Below are 26979 nucleotides of genomic sequence, written 5' to 3'. Positions count from 1 at the left end.
TTCATGTTCATGATCATATTTACTCCACCCCCCATCCTTCCTCCTCCCTAATATTTCAACACACCAAATTCTCCATGTCTTTTTCCTTTAAGGAAAGTACAATGTTCTGTTCTTTTTTCTAACCTGCAGGCTACAGCATGCAAGGAGAATGCGGGAAGGAGTGGGTGAGGTCTATGACACAATTCCACACCTCTGCACCCACATTTCTTCTACCTGCTCTTACCAGCTTCCACTTATCTGATAGTTCTTTATAATAGATTACTATACAACTTTCTGTGTTTATTCAAGCAATAGTTGAATATACTCGCCGTCAGTTTCCGTAATGACTGTCTTTCCTCTGTGGAACACAGCAGGAGAAACGGAATGTTTTTTTTTTTCTATGTAATTAAAGGAAGTGCTGTTAGGCTTCTAAATGAATCAATAAGAGTATTATAAAAGCGGTTCATGCAACTCAACTTCCATGTCTTTTGAAGCCATACTTATTTGTAGATATATTACCCATGGTACTCAGATAAGTATTAAACAGAATTACAGAGAAGAACCCAAGAGTCAGGTTCATCCAAGAAAATGTGTTCCATTATGGTTTCAGGAGGAAACATTTAATTGCACAAAAGGTTCTTTATCCACCTTTTTCTTCCCGTAAGAGTGGGCGCAGCTATTTGTAAATTTTATAAATCTGGTTTCCAGACTCATCTGCATCCAGCTATTTTTAACTGTACAAAACTGCTTGTTTTGCTGCTTAATATTGAAAATTGGTGTTTTAATGTGTTATTTTAATTAATTAACTTAATTATAAACATGGTTTTGTGGTACAGTTTTACTGTTTACTGCACGTTGTTATTTTTCTCATTTCCCTATAATGGATAATGAACCTTTAGACAAACTATTAAATTAAAACATTAGCATATGTATGTTTTGTTAAACATCACATGTGATACATCATATTTTATGTGCTCATATAGCTAAATATGTAGCTTGAGTGAAAAAAGTCTGCTCGATGTATCATATTTGATTCTCACATTTTAACAGTATTTATATAAAAAGAGATAATTATATATTGTAACACTTTACAATGAGGTGTCATTTGTTAACTTTGGTGAACAATACATTTATTACACTATTTATCAATCTTTGTTAATAGCAGTTAATAACAATACAGTCAATCATTGTTCAAGTCTCTTTATTCTTAATACTGTATTATTAACTGAATGATTTTTTTTGTTTGTTTGTTTGGTGATAGTTGTTCATGAGTTCCTTATTTGTCCTGAACAGTTAAACTGCCTGCTGTTCTTCAGAAAAATCCTTCACGTTTCACAAATTCTTTGGTTTTTCAGCATTTTTGTGTATTTGAACCATTTCCAACAATGACTGTATGATTTTGAGATACATCTTTTCACACTGAGGACAACTGAGATACTTATATGCAACTGTTACAGAAGGTTCAAGCACTCACTGATGCTTCAGAAGGAAACACGATGCATTAAGAGCCTCAATTAATTTGAAGGTCAGGATAAATTTTACTTATTTTATAAATATCTTCTGTAGCATCTGAAGGGCAGTGCTAAATCACAAAAATATGATATTTAGGCAAAATAAGAAAAATGTGCACATCTAATTTTTTTTTCATCTTTTGTTTTTCCTTCTGAAGCATCAGTGAGCATTTGAATCTTCTATAATAGTTGCATATGAGTCTCTCAGTTGTCCTCACTGTGAACAGATGGATCTCAAAATCCTGAATCTTTGTTGGAAAGGGTTTAAATACACAAAAACACTGAAAAATCAAAGAATTTGTGGGACCTGAAGGATTTTTTCTGAAGAACAGTGGGTCGTTCAACTGTTCAGGACAAACTCATAAATGACTATCACTTAAAAAAAAAAAAAACAGCTGTGGATCATTCAGGTAACAACTCAGTATAAGAATCAAGCATATGTAAACTTTTGAACAGGGTCATTTTAATAAATTCAGCTATAATTTTCTCTTATGGACTACAGTAAACATCTTTTGTGTGTAATATCTGATTCAGGTAGGTATTAAATAAAAAAATAACTTGCATTTTGTATGATTCCTCTTATTTTGGTAAAATAATTAACATTTTGCAGTAAACCTTTGACTTCAACTATATGTACCGCAACCTAAAGGAGGATATTTTTAGAATTATACTATACTTAAAGGCGTTTACTTTCTAAAAAAAAAAAGTAACTGTCAATCTGATGACATAAGGCATGTTGTAGATAGATTGTGTACAATAAATGTTTAATTATAAAGTTTTAATAATAATGCTAACTTCAGGCTTCAGAAATGTACACAGCAAATATGGTGAAGGCTTAAAAACTGTTTCTTGAAAGTTTCTTCGGAAAACACAAAATGGTTCTTTTATGTCATTTCTGTGAAAACTCTCTTTCACAACCTTTGTTTTTTTTTTCAAGAATATGATAGTAAATGATGTCAGTGAGTAGGGAAAGATATTTTCACACACAAACTAATTGAGTCATGTCTATGAGAGTCCATTATTAAAAAGTGACACATTTTAACCTCCAAATGGGAATCTACTGAGAAAGAGAGAGAGAGAGAGAGAGAGAGAGAGAGAGAGAGAGAGAGAGAGAGAGAGAGAGAGAGAGAGCAAGGAAAACTTAGTGAGAAAATCCACTTCCTTATTTCTGACCTCTGGGGTCATTATTCATTGACCTGTTTCCCATGAGTAACATAAGCTTCTCCAAACTCTCATGACTGGGTTCACTGGAGCACCAAGTGAGGAGCTCTATCATAGCTTTGCATGAAGTTTATAGTAGCTCAGATTTGCATATGTCATTGTGACGTGGTTGGAGGCTCTGTGGGAACTAAACATACAAGCTATCTTTGTTGTCCACAGGATGGCAACATTCTCCCAGAAATGTGCTTTTGGTCGAGGGTATATATAGCTAAAGACAGCACAGATTGCTGCTGATGAGAAGCTCATGCATAGCTCTGATATTTTTATAACTTGATGAAATGTGCCGCCTCATAATCAAGCCCTGATCCAATTTCAAAAAGGCTCATATTCTTTATGTGCTCTATTCTCTTCCAGAATTATGGTTATTCACATCAGTAAATTAAATGGGAATGCAATTCCAGCACTGATGAATGCCAGACGGATGTCTTTGTGAATCAACTTTATCAAGCAACAGATGCCACGGAAAGATCACTTCCAACCATCAAACGTGAGACGAGCTTTAAAATGAGACAAAAGATAATTATTGTGAGAATTGTCAGAGAGCAGGAGAAAGAGGGAGAGAGAGAACATGTTTATTTAAGTTTTTCATCTCCAGTCTCAGACAGAGTGCAGACTACAGAGGATAATGAGAAACAGATCTTACAGGGGGAGGGGAAGGAGGGAGAACTGGGATAAAGAGTTGGGGAGAAGGAAGGGGAGGGACAAAGTCGGGGGAAAGTATGATGGGAAGAGAGAGAGAGAGAGAGAGAGCGAGGGAATGACTATCGTTGTGGCGTCATGGATGGATCAGCCTTCAGCATCAGTGTCTTGTCTGAAACAAAAATAGCCACTATGTTGTGTTAAGCTTGTGGAAAAGGAATGAAATATGTTTTTCTCAGAACCTGTTTGCCAGACAAGGCTTTCACTGGTGCCTGTCCAGGGAATTCTCCATTGGACAGAAGAGAATGTGTTTCTGCTTTAAAAAATGTGTGCTGGAATAGATTCTTGCGGGTATCATAAAGTTATACTTCACTTTGAAATATGTAGCTGTGCTCACTGGCCAATCAACACACTTTGCAGCAAAAGCGGGCATGTAAAGTTAAGAAAGCGGGGGTTTGTTGATTGACAGCTGAGGTAGCCAATAGGGAGAGAGTAACGGAACCGAGGAACCCGCCCAAAGGCAATTAAGGGTAAAGAACGAAAAAGAACTTGATATAACTTTTTTGTTCTATGGCGGTGGAGGAGTTATGGTATGAATGTAAATCCAATGGATATGTGTTATTGAACCTGAACGTCTGTGGGACTTGAGGCTGTGAACATGGCCGGTTCTGGACGATGGAAGTTCGTGAGATGAAGTTATAATAACCGACTGTCACGGAAATCGCAAGCGAATCTGCTGGGAAGAAGAAAGTCAAATCAAGAGATGAGCAACTGATAAACTTGAAGAGCGATGCGGAGATAAGAAAAAAAATGATCCATGCAAATGCGATACTTCAACTTTAGGATAACTTTTATTACTTCTCTGTGTAATAAAGGAAGGCGCACGAAGGAGAAAGCGGATCGTGCAACAGTGACATTCTGGAAATGCTGTATGACTCCCATGAGTTTTAAACGGAGCCGATATTGAGAAGAGTGTGTGTGTGAGAGAGAGAGTAAGTGATACATCTGTAGCCGGTCTCGGAGTACTTTTGTCGGAGTGAGAGATGGGGGCCGCGCCGGGCTCGGGATGGGAGGAGGGAGAGTTCGAGTTCAAGCTCGTGTTCGAGGAGGATCCGCCGCGCCAGAGCCGCTGCGGCCCAGAGGAGACCGAGAGCGGCCAGACGCACCATGAGCCTGCCGGTACGAGCGGTCAGTTGAGAGATGGAAAGGCTGGCGAAGCTATCCATAGGATGGTGCACATGAACGGGTATAGCTTAGATCTGGGCTGGTAACTGATGTTCTTGGTTTAAAAACCGTGAAGCGTAACATATAAATGATCACTGTTCTGTTGTCCCCTTGAGTTAGTTTGCTTTAGGGGGCTGTATTTATAACAACCTTTGGATAAATAATGAACGTTTCATTGATTATATCAGAGTCCTACATAATGTGCACTTTATAAGTAAATATACATATATTTTAAAAGTTTATAATAAATATAAATGGTCAGTGAAGTGTCGGTAATGTTTTCTTTTTCAAAGACACTACACTTTAAGACTAGTGCTGGGCGATATGGAAAAATCATGTATCACGATATGAATTATTTTATATCACGATAACGATATATATCACGATATACCAAAATAAAGTACGTTTTCAGTTATTCTCTGAAAAGTTTGACAAAAATATCATTGCATAAAAATACATTTTAGTGCATCAATATAAATGTATCAAATGACAACAGGTGTGGTGGAGGTAGAGCTACAGTAGCCTTCACATTTTTTATCCACATCATAGTTAAATAGTATTATCAAAATAAACTATTTTTTTATTAAAGTGCACAGCCATTTCAAGTTTCTGAGCAGAAAAGCACTCAATTATAAAAAATAAACAAAACATTTTTCAACCTTGTAGTGCAAAGTTTGCAAACCAAAATAAAGTATCACGCCTGTTTCACACATACTCCGTCTGCAGTGCGTATACAGACCGTGTGCGTTACCTATGCGGTGCAGAGGCAGCACGGACTCGTTTGGCTTCCGCACAGAACGCGTTTGCAGTCCGTTCCTGATCCGCGGGTGTTTACCACAAACACACCATTTATCCGTTATTTTAATTTCAAATCCAAACGTGCTTTTTCAGCATTGGGATACTCTTTTATCACATTACACTAATACAATAATACTAGACATATTCACGTTTAAACTCAACGTATTATAAACAACGTAGGCTATTATTCAATGCACTTGACTTCTAGATTTGTATATTAAGTTGCAACACATTTAAACACAGCATAGGTAGGCTATAGCTTCCTTTTCATATTGAAATTGGGCTATCACAAATATTTTAAATTAAAACTTACCACAGACAAGCAGTCGGCTCTCTGTGCCTTTCTTTCGTATTAAATCTTTATTAAAAACCATATTTTAAAGAACTTTTCTACCTGGACAAGTGCATCTATTATGTTGCCTTGTTTATTTAAAACGGCACTATTTTAAACCTAGCCAAAAAGCCACGTGTTGACTGTGAAACACAGTTGACTGCATTTATATGCATTTATGGTACATTTCCATGTCAATCCATGTTCATTTTTACAGCGAACAATGCGCTGTCACTTTAATTCAGCGCATGCAGAGCATGCAGCGCAGCAAAAACAGACTCTGTGCCGAAAGGATCGCTCCACTGCTGCAAATGCACCGCTTCTGGAACGCACTGCCGGACAGCAACCGCGTGCAGTGTGAACGATCTGATCCGTTAACATGGGTGCGTGAAAAAATACGCAACGCATACGCACTGCAGACGAAGTATGTGTGAAACAGGCGTGAAACAGGCATCAGCGTCGGGCGCGGAAACAGTCTTTTGGCAGAGTTTGCACATGACTGTCTCCTGCTCCGTGTCGGAGCTCTTGAAGCCAAAATGCAACAAAATCACTGACGTACCCCCACGTGTCGGTAAAAGTGCTTCTTGTCTGCTGGCTGCGTAGCAGTTTCAGTTTGTTGCGACTCGATCCGGGCATTCATCTTCAACCTCTTGCATCTCCATCTTTAGGCTAAGCACTCACGAGTTAAAGCATGTCGCAACAACGTAAAGCGTCACGTCGCACAAGACGGAGTTTCTTTGTGAAAGTTCGTTTTTATTCTTGATTATCACTTATAGGGTAGAGTATGCATTGCACAGCAACAAGACACTATCATACATTTGTCATAGCCTATTTAATGCAATATTTTCTTCAGTAATTGATAAAATTAGGTTAGAGACGATAGAAACGATAGAAGAGAAATAGGACGATAGACACTTTTCTATCGTCCCCACGATATATATCGTCATATCGCCCAGCACTATTTAAGACAAAAACTTATAGTGATCAAAGGCGGATTTGAACTTGGCATATATAACGTTAGTTTAGCTAGCCTAATTATTAGTGCAGTTAAGCAATTTTGCTTTAATTTGTTTTTTATTAACATTTGGAAAAAAAAACGTTTTATCTGGCAAATCAGCAATTGAAGCCATTTTGATGTCACGTGACTGAAAAAACATAAACAGAAAGGACCTTCATGGTGTATCCAGGTCATTAAGTTAGTTTAAAAATGACATATTTTCACCTGAGAAGGAACGATTTGTTAAGGATAGATCAAAAAATTTTAAGAACACTTCCTCATTGGTGATGAGGCAAAAAGTATTGTTGTTTGAATTATTTTTAAAATAATGAACAAGTTGTGTTTACTATAGTTTAAGTTGGGAAAAAAAATATTTGAGTAAGTTTTGCTTGATGATAGTTAGACCACTTTGCATTTTTGAAGTTATTAGATTGTTGTAGAAATGTTTGGTAACACTTTAAAATAAGGTTCATTGGTTAACATTACCTAAGAATGAACAATACTTCTACGGCATTTATTAATCTTAACGTTAATTTCTGCATTTACTAATGCATTGTTAAAATCGCAAGTTGTGTTTGTTAACATTAGGTAATGTGAACTAACATGAACAAACAATGAACGACTGTATTTTTATTAACTAACATTAACAAAGATGAATAAATAGTGTAATTAATGTATCGTTCATTGTTCATTCATGTACATTAACTAATGTTAACAAACGACACCTTATTGTAAAGTGTTACCAAAAGTTTTTACAAATATATAAATTCAAAAAAGTTGATCTTGTGTTTTGAGCTTGCTTTTAAAAGTATTTTTCGTTTTCTCATTTTAGACATCATTGTTACATCCTTATTTTGACCCATGGTGCATGTTTTTGGAGACGTTGACTTTGTCTTTACCTTTAGAAAAGGGGCACAATTTTTAAAGTCTCTAAAGAATGCTTACATGTTCATGTGGTCTGACTCACTGCCCATGTAACTAAGTTTTATCCGCTGAAGTGTGCGTGTGTTTATGGGTAAGTGTGGAGCACAGCGCAATGTGTTTTTAATCAGCTGTGCGTGTGAGCAGAGTTAACAGCTGCCATCTGGACCCGAACCCTCAATCTCTGTTTACTGAGCATGCATTTAGATACCTCCCTCCAATATTCCCTCCTTTTCTCTGCCCTGTTTTCCCCTCCTGGCACACATTCTGTTGTACACCCACCCTCTCCGCCTTCATTCTGGTGTGAAGTTGTAGAAACATGCACTTAAGGTTGCTGTCCACACTGCATCACTTTGCTGCCTTTTACCACAAGTGCTTCCTTCAGATGTTTACTATCCTCTTAAGCGTTGCCATGTTTAATTATTTATTTACTTGTGTCCTTTATCATATTAACAAATTTAGCGATTAGAACTTGCTGTGTAGGTCCTGAGCTACTTTAGAATTTGCTTTCAAACCTATACAAAGATATGCATATTTTAAAGTAGCTTTTATAATATTTGTAACATGCTATCAGACAAATATTGTTTTAAGTGGTAATAAATGTTTTAATTCATTGTATTAAATTCATTCATTAAAAATGTAATAATAAAAAAAATGCATATTAGGTATTAAATCGAGAAGGAAACAAGTGAGCTCAAAAATCTTCATGACAAAACAAAAAGTAAAAATAATAATTACATTTACTGGATTTTGAGTTAGAATCTAGCATTTTTGTGAAAACTTTAATTGCTGTGCTAATATTTGGTGTGGCAAATATTAGTTTTGAGAGATGAGATTTCTGAAATCACCCCATTTAGAAAAACTTGTGGATGTTTTCTGAGGTAAACAAGTCTGTGTGTACTTGTGCAAATAATAAATGACGTCTCCACAAAGGCTTCCCTGTGTTTGTTATGATTTTCCAATGTGAGGCCTTGTGTCTCATGTTTCAGCAATTGTTTATACCATATGCATATGCTTGTAGTTGGAAAAGCTTGTGATTTGCTATGTACAATAATCTTCTTTTTTTGCTTTTGTCACAGATACCCAGTTGACTTCCGCCCAAGCTGGCCAACCCGTGGGTATCCCATCGTCATCCGGTCGCAGGGCTGGGATGCATTCCCCACCCCCAAGACGGGCATTAGTCAGGGATTTCAGTGGGACTTATGAGAGCCTACCAGCTAGATCAATACAGGTGGGAGGCACATTTGCCTAAATTGTCGATTTCTAGAACATCCTGATGCAAAGATCATGTTACGCATTGTGATTAATTATGGTGAAATAAATCCAGAGGTCTGGTTTTAATTTCAGGAGTTCGTTTTTGTTGCCCAGTAATGTTTATTGTGAACAGAATCGGTTGCCATGAGCTGTTGTGCATATTTTATTTTGGCACATAAAGGCTGCAAATAAATGTTAGTGTTCAATTAAATTTAAGTATCCTTTTGGATTTAAAGTCAACCGTATCAATCCAAAATCGACCGTTTTTTGGTCTTGTTGTACATCATTCATCCGTACATCATTCATCTGTATATTATTCCAGAGAAAAGCATGTTTATCTTTGTAATCTCATTGTGAAGGATAAGATTAAGTCTTTTCTCTTTGAAAGTCTTGTTTCACTCAAAAATACAAAGTAAACAGGGTCTTGAATAGACTGTGGAATCGTACAAAAATATAATGATTCCAGTCTTTCTTTTGATTCCTAATAACAACCTCGGCTCGTCATTGGTTCCATTAATAGTTCTTTTAGTACTTTTATGGAAACAGTATTTGGAAAAAAGAAAGTCTATTGCCAAGTAATGAGAGAAGTTATAATTATTATTATTTATTTGTTTATTAAAATAGTGAGTCAATTTAAAACAGTTTTTGCAAAAGATGTGAGCTTTTATTGAAAATCACTGTTTGGAGACAGTGTGCGAGTGAGTTAATATTCTCAGTTCTGAGAAAAAAAGTCAAAATTATGAGATATAAACTTGCACTATATATATATATACTACCAGTCAAAAGTTTGGACACACTTCCCCATTAAAGAGAATGGGCAAGTGTGTTCAAACTTTTGACTGGTAGTGTATATATATATATAAACAATGTTGTTAAGTAAAACTAAAACTTTTTAAAAGTACTCATTATTGGAATAAAGCTAAAGTTAAAAAATATTAACATTAGATGAAGAACCTAAACCTAAAAATAAATTAGCCAAATAATTTATTACAAAAATTTTAACTAATGAAAATGACAGAAGCATATAACAAAATTATTCAAACTTAAACAAAAATTAGTATATAAAAAAGATAATTCACAGAATTAATAAATGCTATAATAGTATAGAAACAATGTTAAATAACACACATTTTTAAGCCAGTTATTTTTTTATTTTCTGAAATTCACTGTTTAGAGACAACATAAATGCCATACCATAATCATGAATATTTATTTTAGAAAAAATGCTAAAATAATATAGAAATAAGGTTAAATAACACAAATTTGAATCATTAATGTTTATTTAAAAAATGTGATAATGGCATGCAAGTGAGTTAATATTCTCAGTTCTGAGAAAAAAAGTCAAAATTGTGAGATGTAAACTTGCACTTCGAGAGAAGAAAACTCTAACTAATATTAAACTATACATTGCCATATGAACAATGTTGTTAACGAAAACTTTTTAAAATAGTTCTCATTCATTTAAATAAAGCTGTAATAAAAACAACAACAACAGTAGAGGAAGAACCTAAACCTAAAATAAATAAATAAACATTTAAACTAATGAAAAAGACAAACATATATAACAAAATTATTAAAACTTAAACAAAAATTTGTATTAAAAATAGAAGCAAATTCACACTATAATTAATTCTATAATATATAAATAATGTTAAATGACAAACTTGAGACAGTTCAAAACGTGTGAATTTTTTAAACTGAAATTCACTGTTTAAAGACAACATAATTCAATAAACAATAATATTTATTTTAAAAATGTCATAATGGTGTGCGAGCAAGTTAATATTCTCAATTCTGAGAAAAAAAGTCAGAATTGTGAGATTCTTACTTTGAAGAAAAGTCTGATCTTTAACTTATATTAAATTATTCATTATAATATGAACAGTACTGTTAATAAAACCTTTAAAATATTTTCATTGATTGAAATAAAGCTGAAATTTAAAAAAATATGTATAAAAACATTAGAGAAAGAACCTAATTGTAAAATACATTAAAAAATAAATTAAAAAGCTAAATAATTAGAATTAAAAATAAAAGCTAATTTACAATAAATGTTACAGTAGTATATAAATGATGTTAAACAACACTGCATATGAATCACCAGTCAGTAACTATAATGATTTAAATTTACAGGTAGTTTTAAAATGTATGTGTTTGATTTACTGAAGAAAACCGAGACATAAGAGTCATATTGTCTGGACTACACTGGTTGTGCTGCTTCTTTTGATTCACTGAAAAAAACCCTGAGCAACAGACTGATAAAAGTATTTCGTTCAGGTGTCAGACTACCATGTTTGTGCTGTATGTTTTTGATTCACTAAAAAGAACTGTCTGACAAAAATCTTTCATTCATAAAAAGACTGCTGTGTGTTTCAGTCATGCTGTAGATGCATTAGTTATGTTGTAGTGCTGCTGTAACCGTTTAATAATATCACAATCATTTTTTTTAGCCCACAATAATATCGGACCCTCTTCTTTTTCTCTCCTAGGTATCAGAGTCAAGAGTGCTTGAGTGCCCCAGCATCCAAATCACCACTATCTCCCCTGAAGATGACTCAGGTCCAGCGGGGGGAAGTTACTGGGATGGTGGGGGCGGCTGGGACAGGGAACGTCTATACCTGCCCCTGCTGGACTCTTACCGTGACGTGATGACAGGGGCAGGTTCCCTCAGTCCCAGCCCCAGCCCTGCTTCCAGTTCCTCATCTCGTGGATGGCTGAGTCCAGCATCCAGCTGTGATTCTCTCCTGGTGGAGGAGGACGAGCTCAATGAAGCTACTGCCCATTTCTGCCTATCGCCCTCCTCGCGCCCTACGTCTCCTGGAGGCAAAAAGCGCAGGAACTCGCCACTGGCCTCCCCCAGCTCCTCCCGCAGAAGCAGCTACTCCGAGGATCTCTCCTCCCTCCCGGATACAGGAGAAACCTCGACACAGTCTCAGGCTCCAGCGAGCTGTGAGCTCAACATCCCACAGAAGACCAGGAAGACCTCTCTGGAACAGGTGATTCTTTTGAAATATGGCTGTTAGGGTTAGTTCACCCAAAAATGAAAATTAGCCCATGATTTACTCACCCTCACGGCATCCTAGGCATATATGACTTCCTTCTTTCAGACGAATCCATTCGGAGTTATATTAAAAAATGTCCTGGCTCTTTCAAGCTTTAACATGGCAATGGGCGGGTGTTTCTCTTCACCAGGTCAAAACAAGTCCAATAAAGTGCATCCGTCCATAATAAAAAGTGCCTCATATGGCTCCGGGGAGTTAATAAAGGCCCCATGTAGTAAATTAAAGCATTTTTGTAAGAAAAATATCCATATTTAAAACATAATAATCGCTTTAATCTAGCTTGCGCTCACTGTTGTACACGGAAGCCGTTCTGGGTGGATGACGTAGGAAGTTGGCGTTGCGCAGGAGCAAAGGAAGCAAAGTTTCCTTACTTTAGCAACATTAGACCAGTCTCCTCTTGGCTCATATCGAAATCCTCCAACATTCGTCTTTACAAAGCCTTGTTTTGTGCTTCTAATTCGTAACCATTGTTTTATTTTGGTCTTTCCCCTGCACGTCTACGTTCGAAGTTGACTTTTTGAAATTTAAGGCCTGGAAAACCCTTGAAAATAGCAATATTCCTGAAGAGGTGCTTGAAAAGTGCTTGAATTATTCAAAGACAATGTGTCTAAGTAGAGTGTTTTATTTAGTCAATAAGCACATGTTTTCACACAAAATTCACATAATTCAAAAAAACATACCCTTTTCGCTTATTTTAGTTACTGTCAGACAGCAATCGAGCTAAGCCAGTAGTCATATTGCCAGTGTCATGTAAACATGGCTGAAGACGTGAAAAGAGGAACAGACAAACCAAATCAATTCAGTCATTTATGCTGGAGCTGCTCGATCATTAATTTCAACTAATTTACTAGTATCTTCACTATTCATTTTCGAATTTCGACATCGCCTGTAGCGATTTTAAAATGCACGTAGTGATTGGTCAAACTGAGCTTCTCAAAACTTGAATGGTTAAACCATTGCATCATGAATCATTTGATTCAGATCGGGACTTAAAATTGTGTATCTCGAATCATTTAATTTAGATCGAAACTTCAGAGCGTGTATCGCAAATCACTTGATTTAGATTGAAACGGGTTCATGAATCATTTTGAGAATTGAATGATTCAAATCAAATGATTCGCAATACGCAAAGTTCTGATTGTTTGAGCACGGATCGTGACTCATTTGATTCAGATTCAGGACTTCAGAGCTGGTTTGCGAATCATTTGTTTCAGAACAGGATTTTGGAGGGATTTTGCTAATCTTTTTTTCTGATTTTTTTAAACAGTAGAAAATGTCAAAGCATTAGGGCAGTACAGTTATAAAAACAAAACCAAGAAAAAAAGTTTAGACAAATACAAAACCCTTTGTAATTTACAGCTTTGTAATGTTTTAGTAATACGGCTGTGCATGTGCTTCACTTTATTTTTGCCATTTTTTATTAGTATTTTTTTTATTTATCTTTCTTTTTTATTTGAAATAGAAGACATTATTTAATAAGTGAGATCTGATTGAAGTCTTTGAAAATAAAAAAAAGTAGTGCTTGAAAAGTCTTTCAAAGTCCTGAAATTTTATTTTATAGTATCTGTACGAACTCTGAAGTGAATATTGCGTTTTAAATATGGATATTTTTCTTACAAAAAAAGAATTGAGGCCTTTATTCACCCACAGGCACTTTTATTATGGATGGATGCACTTTACTGAACTTGTTTTAGACTGATGAAGTAAAACACTCGCCTATTGCCATTATAAACCTTAAAAGAGCCAGGACATTTTTTAATATAACTCTGATTGGTTGTGTCTGAAAGAAGGAAGTTGTTTACCCCATACGATGCCTGGAGGGTGAGTAAATTCACTGTTGGTCCATTCTCAGTAATCAAATAAAGAATTCATTCATATTTTGTTACATAACCATTTTGATATGTTTTTGGTTGTTCACAATCCCTGTGTAAATCCAGATGTCATCAAGAGATATCGAACCAGAGCTGACCCCCGTTCAGACCTCTCCCTGCCCCCTTCCAGAGGTGGCTCAGATGAGGAGGGAGCCCCCCACACTAGGGATGGACTACCTGTCTGTGCCTCCTGCTTTGGGCTGGGGCAGAACCAGGGCCAGCGCTCACAGTCCTCTCTTTAGGTTTACACACAACTTCTTATTGCCTACTGTGAATTATGCACTGAATACTGCGTAAAAATAAGTGGTGGGGCGTTATTGGCGTTAACGTGCTGCATTAACGTGAGACTTTTATCGGGCGATAAAAATAATATTGCCGTTAATCTATTCTCAAAGTTGGGTTGGGAGCTGGGTCTATACTACACAAGCTATGATGACTTTCACCTTGATATTTTAGCGCAGATGTATACCTAGCCGAATTGCACTGTAAGGGGTGAGAACGAGTCTTCGAGTGAACTACTGTCTACTGTGAATTTACCACATGAAACAAGACTTGCTAACATGGATGCAGCTATGAAGCCGCCGGGTTTGCTTCAGGGCAGAGGCGTTGCTAGACCCTTTTTACTGGGGCACGTGCCCCAGTGAAAATCTGTTGTGCCCAAGTAAAATCTCAAATTTGAGTTATAATTTACTTTGATACTCCTGAAATAAAGACATTAAACTATATGTGACCCTGGACCACAAAACCAGTCATAAGGTTAAATTTTACAAAACTGAAATGTATACATTATATGAAAGCTCAATAAATAAGCTTTCTATTGATATATGGTTTGTTAGTATATGACAATATTTGGCCGAGATACATCTATTTGAAAATCTGGAATCTGAGGGTGCAAAAAAATCAAAATACTGAGAAAATCACCTTTAAAGTTCTCCAAAGTTCTTAACAATGCATACTACTAATCAAAAATTACATTTTGATATATTTATAGTAGGAATTTCACAAAAAAACTTCATGGAACATGATCTTTACTTAATTTCCTAATGATTTTTGGCATAAAAGAAAAATCAATAATTTTAACCCATACAATGTATTTTTGGCTATTGCTACAAATATACCCCAGCGACTTAAGACTGGTTTTGTGGTCCAGGGTCACATATGCAACAACTGAATTGACGCTTCTAAAAGCAACGCAGTTTATCCGAAGATTATGCACGCAGATATCCATGCCCGTGCGCGTCTGTGTATTTAACTGCAACGTGCACGTAGCGCAGCCTTTTGCGCAGAAGTACTTGGTTACACAAGTTTGTATAGTTAATTGTGTTGTAAATGCAATTGTCAAGCAGTTTGTGATGCATTTTGGAAACAGGAGATGAGCGCCTGGTCTAATGCGCCACCTGGCTTGAGAAACCCGTTCTCAAAGACCTACTTTTAGTCATTATTTGGGTAGCACACATATTCTGAATGCCTTCAGCAGAATTCAAATTAGCCATTTTAATCTAGATTAATTCCAAGATTACAGTGAGATTAATCTAGATTAAAAAAATTAATCTATGCCCACCACTAGTAAAAATTGAAACAGCATGAATTGTATGTGCAAGAGAATGCAGAAATTTAAAGAGCAGTATGATACATTGTCACATGACCTCATCACGTTACATTTAAATTAATAAATAAAGTTAAAATGTATTAAGCTATATATATATATATATAGATATATCATTATATACAGTTGAGGTCAAAAGTTTACATGCCCCATCAGAATCTGCAAAATGTTAATTATTTTACCAAAATAATGCATGTTATTTTTTATTTAGTACTGACCTGAATAAGATATTTCACATAAAAGATGTTTACATATAGTCCACAAGAGAAAATAATACTTGAATTTATAAAAATGACCCTTTTTAAAAGTTTACATACACTTGATTCTTTGTACTGTGTTGTTACCTGAATGATCCACAGCTGTGTTTTATTTTGTTTAGTGATAGTTGTTCATGACTACCTTGTTCCTCCTGAACAGAAAAACAGCACGCAGTTCTTCAGAAAAATCCTTTACATCCCCCAAATTCTTAGGTTTTCCAGCATTTTTGTGTATTTAAACCCTTTCCAGCAATGACTATGATTTTGAGATCCATCTTTTCAGAATGAGGACAACTGAAGGACTTATATACAGCTATTACGGAAGGTTCAAATGTTCACCGATGTTTCCGAAGGAAAAACGATGCATTAAGAGCCATAATTTGAAAATCAGTGTATTTTTAATTTATTTTGTCTTCTGGGAAACATGTAAGTGTCTTCTCTTCTCTAGCTTCTGAAGGGCAGTAGTAAATGAAAAATGCTATTTAGGCAAATAAAAATAAAAAAAGTTCACATCTCTATTCTGTTCAAAAGTTGTATAGTGATTTATACACTTTTTAATGTTATATTTTGTACTACACTGCCTCCCTTGCCTCCTTGGAGAAAACACCCCACATATATATATCTGTTCACTTATTTGATAGACTGTCAAAAGTTTAACATTAAACGTTTTGCTCATAATTTCAGGTTTAGATTCTAAGGAAAATCTGAATAAGTTTGAACTTTTACCTCTTACCTCACATCGTCTCTGCTTCTTTAATCTTGCCCCAGATCTAATGCACTGCCGCCACTTGACTGGCCCTTGCCGTCGCAGTTTGACCAGTATGAACTGCGCATAGAGGTACAGCCCAGACCACACCACCGCGCGCATTATGAAACTGAAGGAAGTCGGGGAGCAGTAAAGGCATCACCTGGAGGCCATCCAGTAGTAAAGGTGACGCTCATAAGCTATAATGTACTATGCTGTACAGGTGGTGCTGTTATTTCATAATTATGTGACTTACTTGTCTTGTATAACTGATTTGAATTTTAGATTGTTGTTGGGCTGTAGTAAAAGAAACAATAAATTAATAAATATGTTAAGTAAATAAATCAATACAAAAGGCATGACCTCAGTGAACTTTCAGATATTTGAAAACAGCCATTATTTAAAAAGAAAAATTAGAAATGTTTAAGAGATATTCATTTTTGACTCTTCTTTCTGTTGTCCAGCTCACGGGTTACACTGAGAGACAGCCGCTCTCCTTACAGGTGTTTGTAGGAACTGCTGATGACAGATCAATACGTCCTCATCCTTTTTATCAAATACACAGGTAAGACTCTCATATGACATTGCGCAATGTGTTTTTGGTAGATTCACCACCAGAATAAAAATTTCCTGATAATTTACTCACCATCATGTCATCCAGGATGTTCATGTCTTTCTTTCTTCAGTCAAGAAGAAATTAAGGTTTTTGAGGAGAACATTCCAGGATTTTTCTCCATATAGTGGACTTCAATGGTGGCCAATGAGATGAAAGTCCAAATTGCAGTTTCAATTATGTAATCATGCACACGTGACGTAGGTGGATTTACCGATCCAGTGTTTACAAAGCAAATGTGCAAAGAAAGTCAAATGTCCTTTACAAAAAAAAAAAGCCAAAACAAAGGTGTCAGATGATTTTGAAGTTGTAGGAGAAAATGAGACATGAAAATGAGTTTTCACCCTACCCAACATTTTTGAACAGAAGTAAACAGATGAAGCCGTAATGCGTGAATGTGTAGATGCGCATCGCAGAGCTAGTGCAAGATAAGCATTTGTGGTTAAAAAGTATATAAATTAAAAAATTTTTAGAAAATGACAGACCGTTTTACTTGATAAGACCCTTATTATTTTGTGTAGAGCCCTTTGAAGCTGCACTGAAAATGCAGTTTGGACCCAATGCAACCTATTGGCCATTGAAGTCCTCTATATGGAGAAAAATCCTGGAATGTTTTCCTCAAAAACCTTACTTGCTTTGGACCTGAAGAAAGAAAGACATGAACATCTTGGATGACATGGGGGTGAGTAAATTATCAGGAAATTTTTATTCTGAAATTAAACCAATCCTTTAACGTAAAATACTTCTCTCCACACAGAGTAACAGGGAAGATGGTAGGCACAGCTAGTCAGGAGAGCATCCAGGCTGGCACCAAACTCCTGGACATTCCACTCAACCCAGAGAACAACATGACTGCCCTGTGAGACTCTTGACCCCTGATTGTATGTCATAGACACCTCAGTAAGTGATCATACATGAATTCCTGTGTTTTTCTCTCAGCATTGACTGTGCAGGTATTCTAAAGCTGAGGAACTCTGACATTGAACTCCGGAAAGGAGAGACAGATGTAGGGAGAAAGAACACTCGAGTGCGTTTGGTGTTCCGCACACACCTTCCTCTGTCTCCACCCATTGTACCTCCAGGACGAGTCTTAGCCCTGCAGGTGGCCTCTTTACCCATTGAATGCTGTGAGTGTGGTAAATCACAATTATGCATGTTTAACTGGAACTCTGTGTTTAATATGTGTCTTTTTTTTGCTTTTTAATTTCATCATGTCCATGCGGAAATAAACATATGGGTGAGACTTCCGGTCCATTAGCCACTATAGGGAAATAATGAGAAGAGTAACAATGTGCAGTAAATGGTAAAACTGTTTGCACTACAAACCAGTGTGTTCATAATTAAGATAATACATTGAAATAATATGGTATGACACAAATGAGCAAAACAAGCTGTTTTGAACAGCTAAAAATAGCTGGACGCGGATGAAACCGGAAACCAGACCCATAAAATTTATGAATGGCCGCAGCCAAGGTGGATACACTTGTGATTTTCACTTAGATTTAAGCCTAAATTTCTGCCTGCAGCACAGCGCTCTGCACAGGAGCTTCCTGTAGTGGAGTCTATCAGTCTTACTTCCTGTTCAACAGAGGGAGGCGAGGAACTACTTCTAGGTGGGACCAACTTTCTACCCACCTCCAGAGTTTTCTTTATGGAGAGAGGATCAGGTAATATAGTAGGCCTACATTAATGCACATTAGGGGGAAAACATAAATAAATAATAAGAATGAATGTTTTTATTTGAGCAGGGTGCATTAAATTGATCAAAAGAGGCCTTTAAGAATTTCACATTGTTACGAAAAAAAAGACTTTTCTTTTGAATGTTCTATTCTTCAAAGAATCTGAAAATATTTATATTATGGTTTCCTCAATAATTATTAAGCAGTGCAACTGTTTAACATTGATAATAATAAGAATTGTTTCTTCAATTCCAAATAAGCATATTAAAATGATTTCTGAAGGATCATGTGACACTGAAAATTGGAGTAATAGCTAGAGAAAATTCACCTTTACCATCACAGGAATACATAAGTATACATTTTAAAATATATAAAACTGCAAAATAATTATTTGCCTTACTGACACAACAGTAGTGTATATTATAGCTTGAATGAGTGCAAAAGAAAAAAACTGACATAATATCACAAAATCAGTGCTGATTTTGTATTTATTGCTTATTTTTATTTCTAGATGGCAAGGTCCAGTGGGAGGAGGAGGCACATGTGGACAGGGATAAAAACAGTGAGGTAAATCAGCCATAAATCATATAAAAAGGCTACTGTTTTCATTTACACTGTGTGTATATTAAAAATAAATGAACTAATTAGATCTATATTTTCTTATGGTGCAGAATTTGCTGTGTGTACGAGTGCCAGCCTATAATGATCTTTCGCTGAACCACCCGGTATCGGTCTGCCTGTACGTGTCCAATGGGAAAAGGAAGAGGAGCAGCACGCACTGCTTTAAATATTTGCCAAGTGAGTGTTACACAGGTGGCCATTTGCTATGCTTTATGTAGGAGAATCTCTTTGCACATGGTATTTATTTGTGCTGTTGACAAGAGATGCAAAATATGCCTTTTGCGTGTTGTGTGTAATAAACAACAGATTCTCTTTCATAATCTAAAGGCACTTCCAGCTTAAGCGTCATATGCTGCTTTGATCTCCAATAAAATGTTCCAATGTAGCATCACAGAAGAGCAGTTTTACATTTTTTTCTTATTTTTTTACATTAAAGTATCAATTTTATTATTTGAGAATGCATTAAATTGTTCAAAAGTGAAAGACGTACAATATTACAAAAGATTTAATACATGCAGTTTTGAACTTCCTAATCATCAAAGATTTCAGAAAAAAAATGCAAAAATACAAAAGTAGTAAACAGCACAACTGTTTTCAACGTTGATAATAATAAGAAATGTTTTAGAGCACCAAAGCATCATATTAGAACAATTTCTGAAGGATCATACTGCAGACTAGAGTAATTGCTAGTGCAAAATTTAACTGTATTAAAGTAGAAAACAGTTATTTTAAATTGTAATAACATTTTACAATATTATATTATTTTTTTTTACTGAGTTTAAACATTAAAACATCTTATCAACCCTAGATTTTTTAAATGACAGTCTAATAATTATATAAAATAATATTACATATGATTAAATATAAAACAATTAATTAAAATAATTTGGTGTTTTATATTAGGTAATATATGCACTGCCTTTCAAAAGTTTAGGATCAGTAATATTTTTGATTTTTAAAAGCATCTGCATTCATTTGATCAAAAAGGCAAAAAAGGTAATATTGTGAAATGTTACTACAATTGAAAATAATGGTTTTCTGTTTTAATATACTTTAAAATAGAATTAATTTACGTGATGCAAACATTACTCCAGTCTCCAGTGTCACATGATCCTTCAAAAATGATTGTAATGGTATGATTTTTCATCAATATTGGAAACAGTTGTGCTGCTTAATATTTAGTTTGGAACCTGGGATACATTTTTCAGGATTCTTTGATGAATAAAATGTTAAAAAGAACAGCATTTATTCAATATTTTCTAACAACTGAAGTCTTTACTATCACTTTTTATCAACTTAACACATCCTTGCTGAATAAAAGTATTAATTTCTTTCAGAAAAAGAAAAAAAAAGTACTGACACCAAACTTTTTACAAACTTCTATTGTATATTGTTACTTAAGATTTCTATTTCAAATAAATGCTGTTTTTTTAACTTTCGATTTATCAAAGAATCCTGAAAAAAGAATCAGTTTCCAAAAAAATATTACACACCACAACTGTTTTCAACGTTGATAATAAATCAGCATATTAGAATTATTTCTGAACAATCACGTGACACTGAAGACTGGAGTAACGATGCTGAAAATTCAGCTTTGCATCACAGTTTCAATTAAACAATCAGTGTATTTATTTCATATTTCATATTAAATTTATGGTATATATGTCATGGTGTATTTGTGATGTTGTGTCACACATTTAGTACATGGAGAAGTGCTTAAGAAGTGTTGTAATCTCTTGGTTTCTGTGTTTTCCTCAATTTCTAGTCATGTTTAAAGAGGAAGATTCTCTGCTGTCCCGTCCCTCCATCTTGCCCCTGGAAGGGGTGACGCTTTGCCCTATGGGTAGCAGCAGCGCTGTCGACATGAGGTCAGACCTATCCGCAGATGACAGAAGCATGTCTTTCCACCTGCCTCCATATCCCAACGAGTACTCATACTCCTCGCATGGCTACCAGGAGGACTACTGCCGCAAGCCGGAGGTTCCCGAGGACGGTGGAGGTCGAGGTGCCCTGACTGAAAGGCATCCCAGCTTTGAGAGCCTTGAGTTGGGCTTCACAGAGCTTCTTCCCCCCATGTACCCAAGAGCCTCACAACCTCTTTCTCCCTCCCCGTCTCCCTCTCCTTGGCTGGACTCTCCCTATCTGTCGTCCTCACCTTCTCCGTCACACTCTTGCTCTCTAAGCCCATTCCCTGCAAGCAGTCCGATCTCCACCTCGCCTCTTCCTCCGCTCTCTCACTCTCCATATCCACACTGTCCTTGCCCCCAAGATATGTGCTCCTCACCTCCGTCAAACACTAGCCACTATCAGGAACTGTGCCCACCTCCGTACGGCCAATACGAGAGCTGGGAACACCAGATGCGTCCCGCTGAAAGAGACGCAGGTATGAAGTTGGAGGGAACCCCAGACTTTACAGGCCCTTCTCCGATGCAGCATATCACACTAGAGGAAGGTGGGTGTAATTGATTGTGTATGTCATACTAGAGATGCACTGATATTTTGAATGAATAAGCCAATAATCTTCATGTTATGGCTGATAACCAATAAATTGCTTGTATTAAAATTCTATACTAGTTTGTCTAAAATAATAATAATAATAAAACACTAAAAAATAAAATATTTTTCCCTCTTCTTTCTATAAGAACTTAGTTTTATTTTATTATAGTAATTACTCAAATCTTACTCAAAAAAAAATCTTACTCAAATCTTTTCAGAAGTTATTTTAAATTATAGTAATAATTTACTATATTACAGTTTTATTGTATCTTCAATCAAATAAATGCAGCCTTAATTTTTAATACATTTTATTTATATTTTTTATTTGATTATAGAAATTACTTATTTGTGATGTTACAAAAATCTATTTCAAATCTGTTCAGAAGTTTTTTCAAATTATAGTAATATTTTACTATATTACAGTTTTTACTGTATTTTTAATCAAATAAATGCAGCCTTTGTAAGCATGAGATTTAAAAAAACATTAAAATTTGACTACAAAACTTTTGATTGGTATTGTAACTATATAAAGTGATTATTTTAATATTATTATAATTATTTATACAATTTTAACTAAAAAGATGTCTTATTATGTATTAAATATTATTTCATATAAAACATAAAATTATTATGTGATATAATTATTTTTTGAATGTCTGGATACATATACCCATAAGCCAGTAATTATTGTAATGGCTGATAACCAATAAGTTGCTCATATTAAAATTCTATATTAGTTTGTCTAAAAGACATTTTAAATAAAGCACTCAAAACTAAAACCAGTTTCTTCCTCCAATTTAAGAAATTTGTTTTATTTATACTATTTATTTTATTATATGAGTTACTTATTTATAACATTTCAAAAAATTATTCAGAAGCCATTTTAAATTATAGTAATATTTTACTATTTTTACTATATTTTTGATCAAATAAATGGTGAGCAAAAGAGACTTACAAAAACTATTAAAAATCTTACTTCAAAATGTTTGATTGGTAGTGTAATTATATAAAATATTTATTTATTTATTATATATATAATTATTTATTAAATACTAAGTAAAAAATGTCATATTTTATATTAAATATTAGTTCAAATAAAACATTATATTATTATAATATTAAATATCATTTGTATGTAATATAATTATTTTTCTGAATGTCTTCATACAGCCAATAATTATTTTCATGTTATGGCTGATAAGCAAAAACATTGATTATTTTCCTCCTATTTTTAAAGAAATTACTTTTATTCATAATTGTTATATTATTTTAGAAATTACTTATTTGTAATGTTACAAAAATTTTAATAGAAAATAAATTCTATTATTTTATTTTAAATTACAGTAATAAAATTTTAATATTTACAGTTTTTACTGTATTTTGGATCAAATAAATGAAAATAATTGAAAATCTTACTAACTCCAAAACTTTTAATTGGTAGTGTAATTATATAAAATAATTTTTTAATATTATATAAAATTATTTACAAATTGACCATTACTGTGCCGTAATATGAGCGTACTTTGTTCGTTTTCTCTACATAATCCATTCACAATCGAAGAAAAGTGTTGTTTGTCTAAGAGGACCAAACGTCCACGTATACCGTTTCAAGAATGACAAATGCCAGTTTAAAAAAAATCGTGAGTAAATCGGCTAAATATTGCTGTGATTGACAGTAATAACCGGACGAATCTGACAAGCTGATGGCAAAAAAAGAGCTTAAATGATTCAGACTAAAATCAGAGTAACAAAACTACAGCAGAAACAAGTTTGTGTTGGTTAAATATAGGCTATTTAATAGATTTTACAGTTCAAGATAAAACTTAAAAGATGTAGTTATTCAATTGTATAAAATATTTCAAATTCCTATCGATTCATATTGAGTGCATTATTTAATTATAATACCATAAATATTCAACGTATTTGTAGTGAACTATATTAGTATTTAAATAATTCACCCTTATAGGCTGTTTGTGTGTGAACTTAATGACTTTCTGCACTTGCTATATTATATACTTAAGGGTGGTAAAAGTACTACAGTTTATTATACTAGTAATTTTATAATAAATCGAAAAGCAAGACGTCTTGAAAAATATAGGGAGTTGAAAAGGCAACTGCATAATAAATAATCCTCTGCTGCCATCTTTTGGTTATATGGGTAATTCCATATTATTTTAGCCAAAAAATAGACGTTGTTTTCCGTGAAAAGTCATTTTTTCCGATGCCGTTTTTATGAATGAAAAATTAGTCCTTGAAGTACATTTTATTTCACAGCTGTAGAGTTAGAAAATAATAAAGGCTTTAAAATATTGCAAGATTTTAAAAATGTGTAAATGACTAAAAGCAAGTTAGTGATGATCAAGAATACGATTAAAATCTTGAAGAGAAATATCGCTAGCTAGCTAAAGTTAGCCTAAACACTTTATGATAGTGTTTAGCTGTCAGCATTTGAATGTACAACTATGCAGATACAGAGAGTACGGGATTGCCAGGCTCCGCCGTATGTATATCTATGGGCTCCGCATTTAAATTATATGTTGTTAAATAATATGAAACTGAATGTTCATGCCACTATCATTGTTTATAATGTTGCAATTATAATGTTTCTCAGTTTCTGATGAGAACGAGGCAGTAGATGAGTCTCAAGAGTGTCCATCTAACATATAGCACATATAAAATGAGCTTCAGCGGAAGTTTACGAGCTGGCTTATCTTTATGCGGAAGTTCTAAAGAACGCTCCGTGCACAAGGTCAATTGTGAACTAAAATAATGTAGTGGTTTGTATTAAATAATATTTAATATTAAACAGTATCATATGTCCATTATATAATTATTTTTCTGAATTTCATTATAGCCAAAAACTATTTTTATGTTATGGCCAATAACCAATAAATGGCTAGTACAAATCTAAACTCAATACTATTTATGATTTGCTAAAGAATTTAATTATTTTGTGTGAACTGTTCTTTTAACTAGCGTCTCACATATCTGTATCAGTCAATTAAATGACTTCTACCCCTTTTTCCCTTCCCACAGTGACTGAATTCATCGGAGAGGATATCAGATCCTTTCAGATGGGGTCACACATGGACAGTCGACCTGGATGACAACACCCTCCCACTAATAGTCCAATGATAATCAGTGTATAGTTACTATCATACCAACATGTATAATTTTATATTTGAATAACGGTATATTGCTGAAATATGGCAATAATAATAAAGACTGTGCTACTTAAGTGGTAAATCTGTGGTAAAACAGAAGGCAGGCAAACAGTTGTAAGTATGTAAGTATGTAACTGTTACTCCTTCCCGACTGCATATTTGAATGGAACTAATGTTTTTAATCTGTATGCAAAATAAATTATCATGATATTATGTTTTTTATGTTTTGAATCACTAATATGTGCATTCATGGGGTAAACAGGTACTATAAATCAAAACAGCATGCTCTTTCTCATTTGCTCTTTTATTTAAGAAACTGACTTCATTTTTTTTGACTTAATATCTATTTGTGGGATGTCCTTTGTACACAATGTCTTACTGTGACTTCACCCCTGCCCCCACACAGGAAATATTACAGCCCTTTCAAACATCCAAACATTTGTAAAGGCAGAAAATAAAGATTTATAATAATTAAATACAGGTTATTATCACAGTCAATGAACTGTCAGAAAACAATGTGGAATAGTTTAGTGACTGTTTTGGTTTGTTTGCAAGAGTAAATGAAGTGACATACTTGCCTTTTTGGACGACAGAGGATTCTTCTGAGGCCCCCTACTGGAAAGTGTGTGTTTTCACTTAACATTTTGGTTGAATTCGTATTTTTACTTGTTCGATACTTGTTAGTTGGTACTTGTTCAGTTTCAGCCATAAAACGTCGGCTACTTTTACAGGACGTGACAGTGACTGAATAAAGGTAAGTACGAGATAAAGATATCAACTTACTCATTACAAGTTAGTAATGACATTTTAAGCTATAAATACCTGATTTTAACATGTATACTGGAATCTTTTGTGTGATTTAACACCTAACTGTTCACGACGTGTTTATTTTGGGTTTGGATGAGAGTCTCATAAAGTCTTGTAAAATACATTTAGTCCCATGACATCTTATTACGCCATTTAGAAGCCAAGTTTACTTTAAATGTTTCAGTAAGAGAGGGCAATGGGTGAGAGGGTAAGTCAGGAACATTTCATTACAGTAGTTCTGAGGCGTTCAGACGTGGGACCGTTCCAATGACAGCTGGGCTAAAACGTGCTCGACTTGAATAAACAAAAGATTTAGCGAAAATATGAAGTGGCGTTCAATGTAACCTGACCTTTACAAAATCTGGATTTAATAAACCTAGGTTGTAGCTGACAAGCAAATAGTTTCATCTCAGTTGTAAATCAGTATAATTAATCTGAATTACCTCAGTAACTATGTGAAAATATGTCTTGTGGGAATGTTGTGTTGTTTCCAAAATAAGCAGGACTGCATCTTGGAGCACTGCCAAATAGCAGCGTATTTTCAGCCTCAAACTGGCGCTGGTATAGTGTAACATGGTTTGAAACCACATTGTTGGTGAAGTTATATCCTGTGTGGAACCGGATCTGTTCCTTAAAGTTAGTCTCATCGTTCATTCAGTCTATCAGTGCCCTCACATATAAGCTTAGATAAATTATGAAATTACATGAACATTTAATATTATTTATTAAATAACAAAAAAACTTATTATCAATCTCCTACTGTTCATTCACGAAGTCCTTCATCCAGACTACTGTTCAGTGATTTTCTCTGAGAAATTTAGGCCTGGTCTACTTACTTTTGGCACATAACGCAAAAAATAAATAAAAATAAAAATAGTATATATATTTAATCATTTGATACTGCAGTATATTCTCTAGTAGTTTTGTTGCTTTTCCTCTGAAGGCCTGTATTTAGCACTTTTAGCCACCAGAGGTCGCTGTTTCTGTTATTTTGTCCTCAAGGCTTTGGTTACAATTCGAGCGTCTTTCATCACTTAGTTGAGTAAATGTACTGTTACATACTAGACGTTATAAAATACCAAAAGAAAAACTGTACGATGTGTCTCTTAAAGGCACAGCAAATATAAAGGTAAATAATGTATTTTATTTTGTATTGAGCTGACAGAGAATGAAAGTGTAAAGG

General features: G+C 34.6%; 1 protein-coding gene across 2 annotated transcripts; it reads left to right on the top strand.

Moving 5' to 3' along the window:
• The first annotated feature begins 3898 nt into the window (after positions 1-3898).
• nfatc4 (nuclear factor of activated T cells 4) lies at positions 3899-25202 on the top strand. 2 transcript variants are annotated; one of them, XM_073849638.1, is made up of 13 exons: positions 3899-4529; positions 8701-8852; positions 11365-11871; positions 13875-14050; positions 16440-16602; positions 16881-16981; positions 17787-17888; positions 17969-18156; positions 18556-18696; positions 19220-19275; positions 19380-19506; positions 21095-21781; positions 24862-25202. In XM_073849638.1, exons 1-13 carry the CDS (start codon positions 4394-4396, stop codon positions 24930-24932), a joined length of 2607 nt encoding a protein of 868 aa, XP_073705739.1. In that variant the 5' UTR covers positions 3899-4393; the 3' UTR covers positions 24933-25202. The 2 variants fall into 2 exon arrangements, with proteins under 2 accessions (XP_073705739.1, XP_073705738.1); XM_073849637.1 differs by having other exon boundaries at positions 3899-4538.
• The last annotated feature ends 1777 nt before the right edge of the window (positions 25203-26979 follow it).

The sequence above is a fragment of the Garra rufa genome, chromosome 10 (assembly GCF_049309525.1).
Source record: "Garra rufa chromosome 10, GarRuf1.0, whole genome shotgun sequence".
In the NCBI taxonomy this organism is placed as follows: Eukaryota; Metazoa; Chordata; class Actinopteri; order Cypriniformes; family Cyprinidae; genus Garra; species Garra rufa.
This window is presented reverse-complemented; position numbering and strand designations above follow the sequence as displayed.

What these genes read in the sequence shown, in the direction of transcription:
- nfatc4 (XM_073849637.1), top strand. Translation starts at nt 4,394, where the DNA reads ATGGGGGCCGCGCCGGGCTCGGGATGGGAGGAGGGAGAGTTCGAGTTC. An exon ending in GCTCACAGTCCTCTCTTTAG is followed by an intron (nt 14,051 to 16,439) that starts GTTTACACACAA and finishes ATCTTGCCCCAG; the next exon opens with ATCTAATGCACTGCCGCCAC. An exon ending in CTGCTTTAAATATTTGCCAA is followed by an intron (nt 19,507 to 21,094) that starts GTGAGTGTTACA and finishes CTCAATTTCTAG; the next exon opens with TCATGTTTAAAGAGGAAGAT.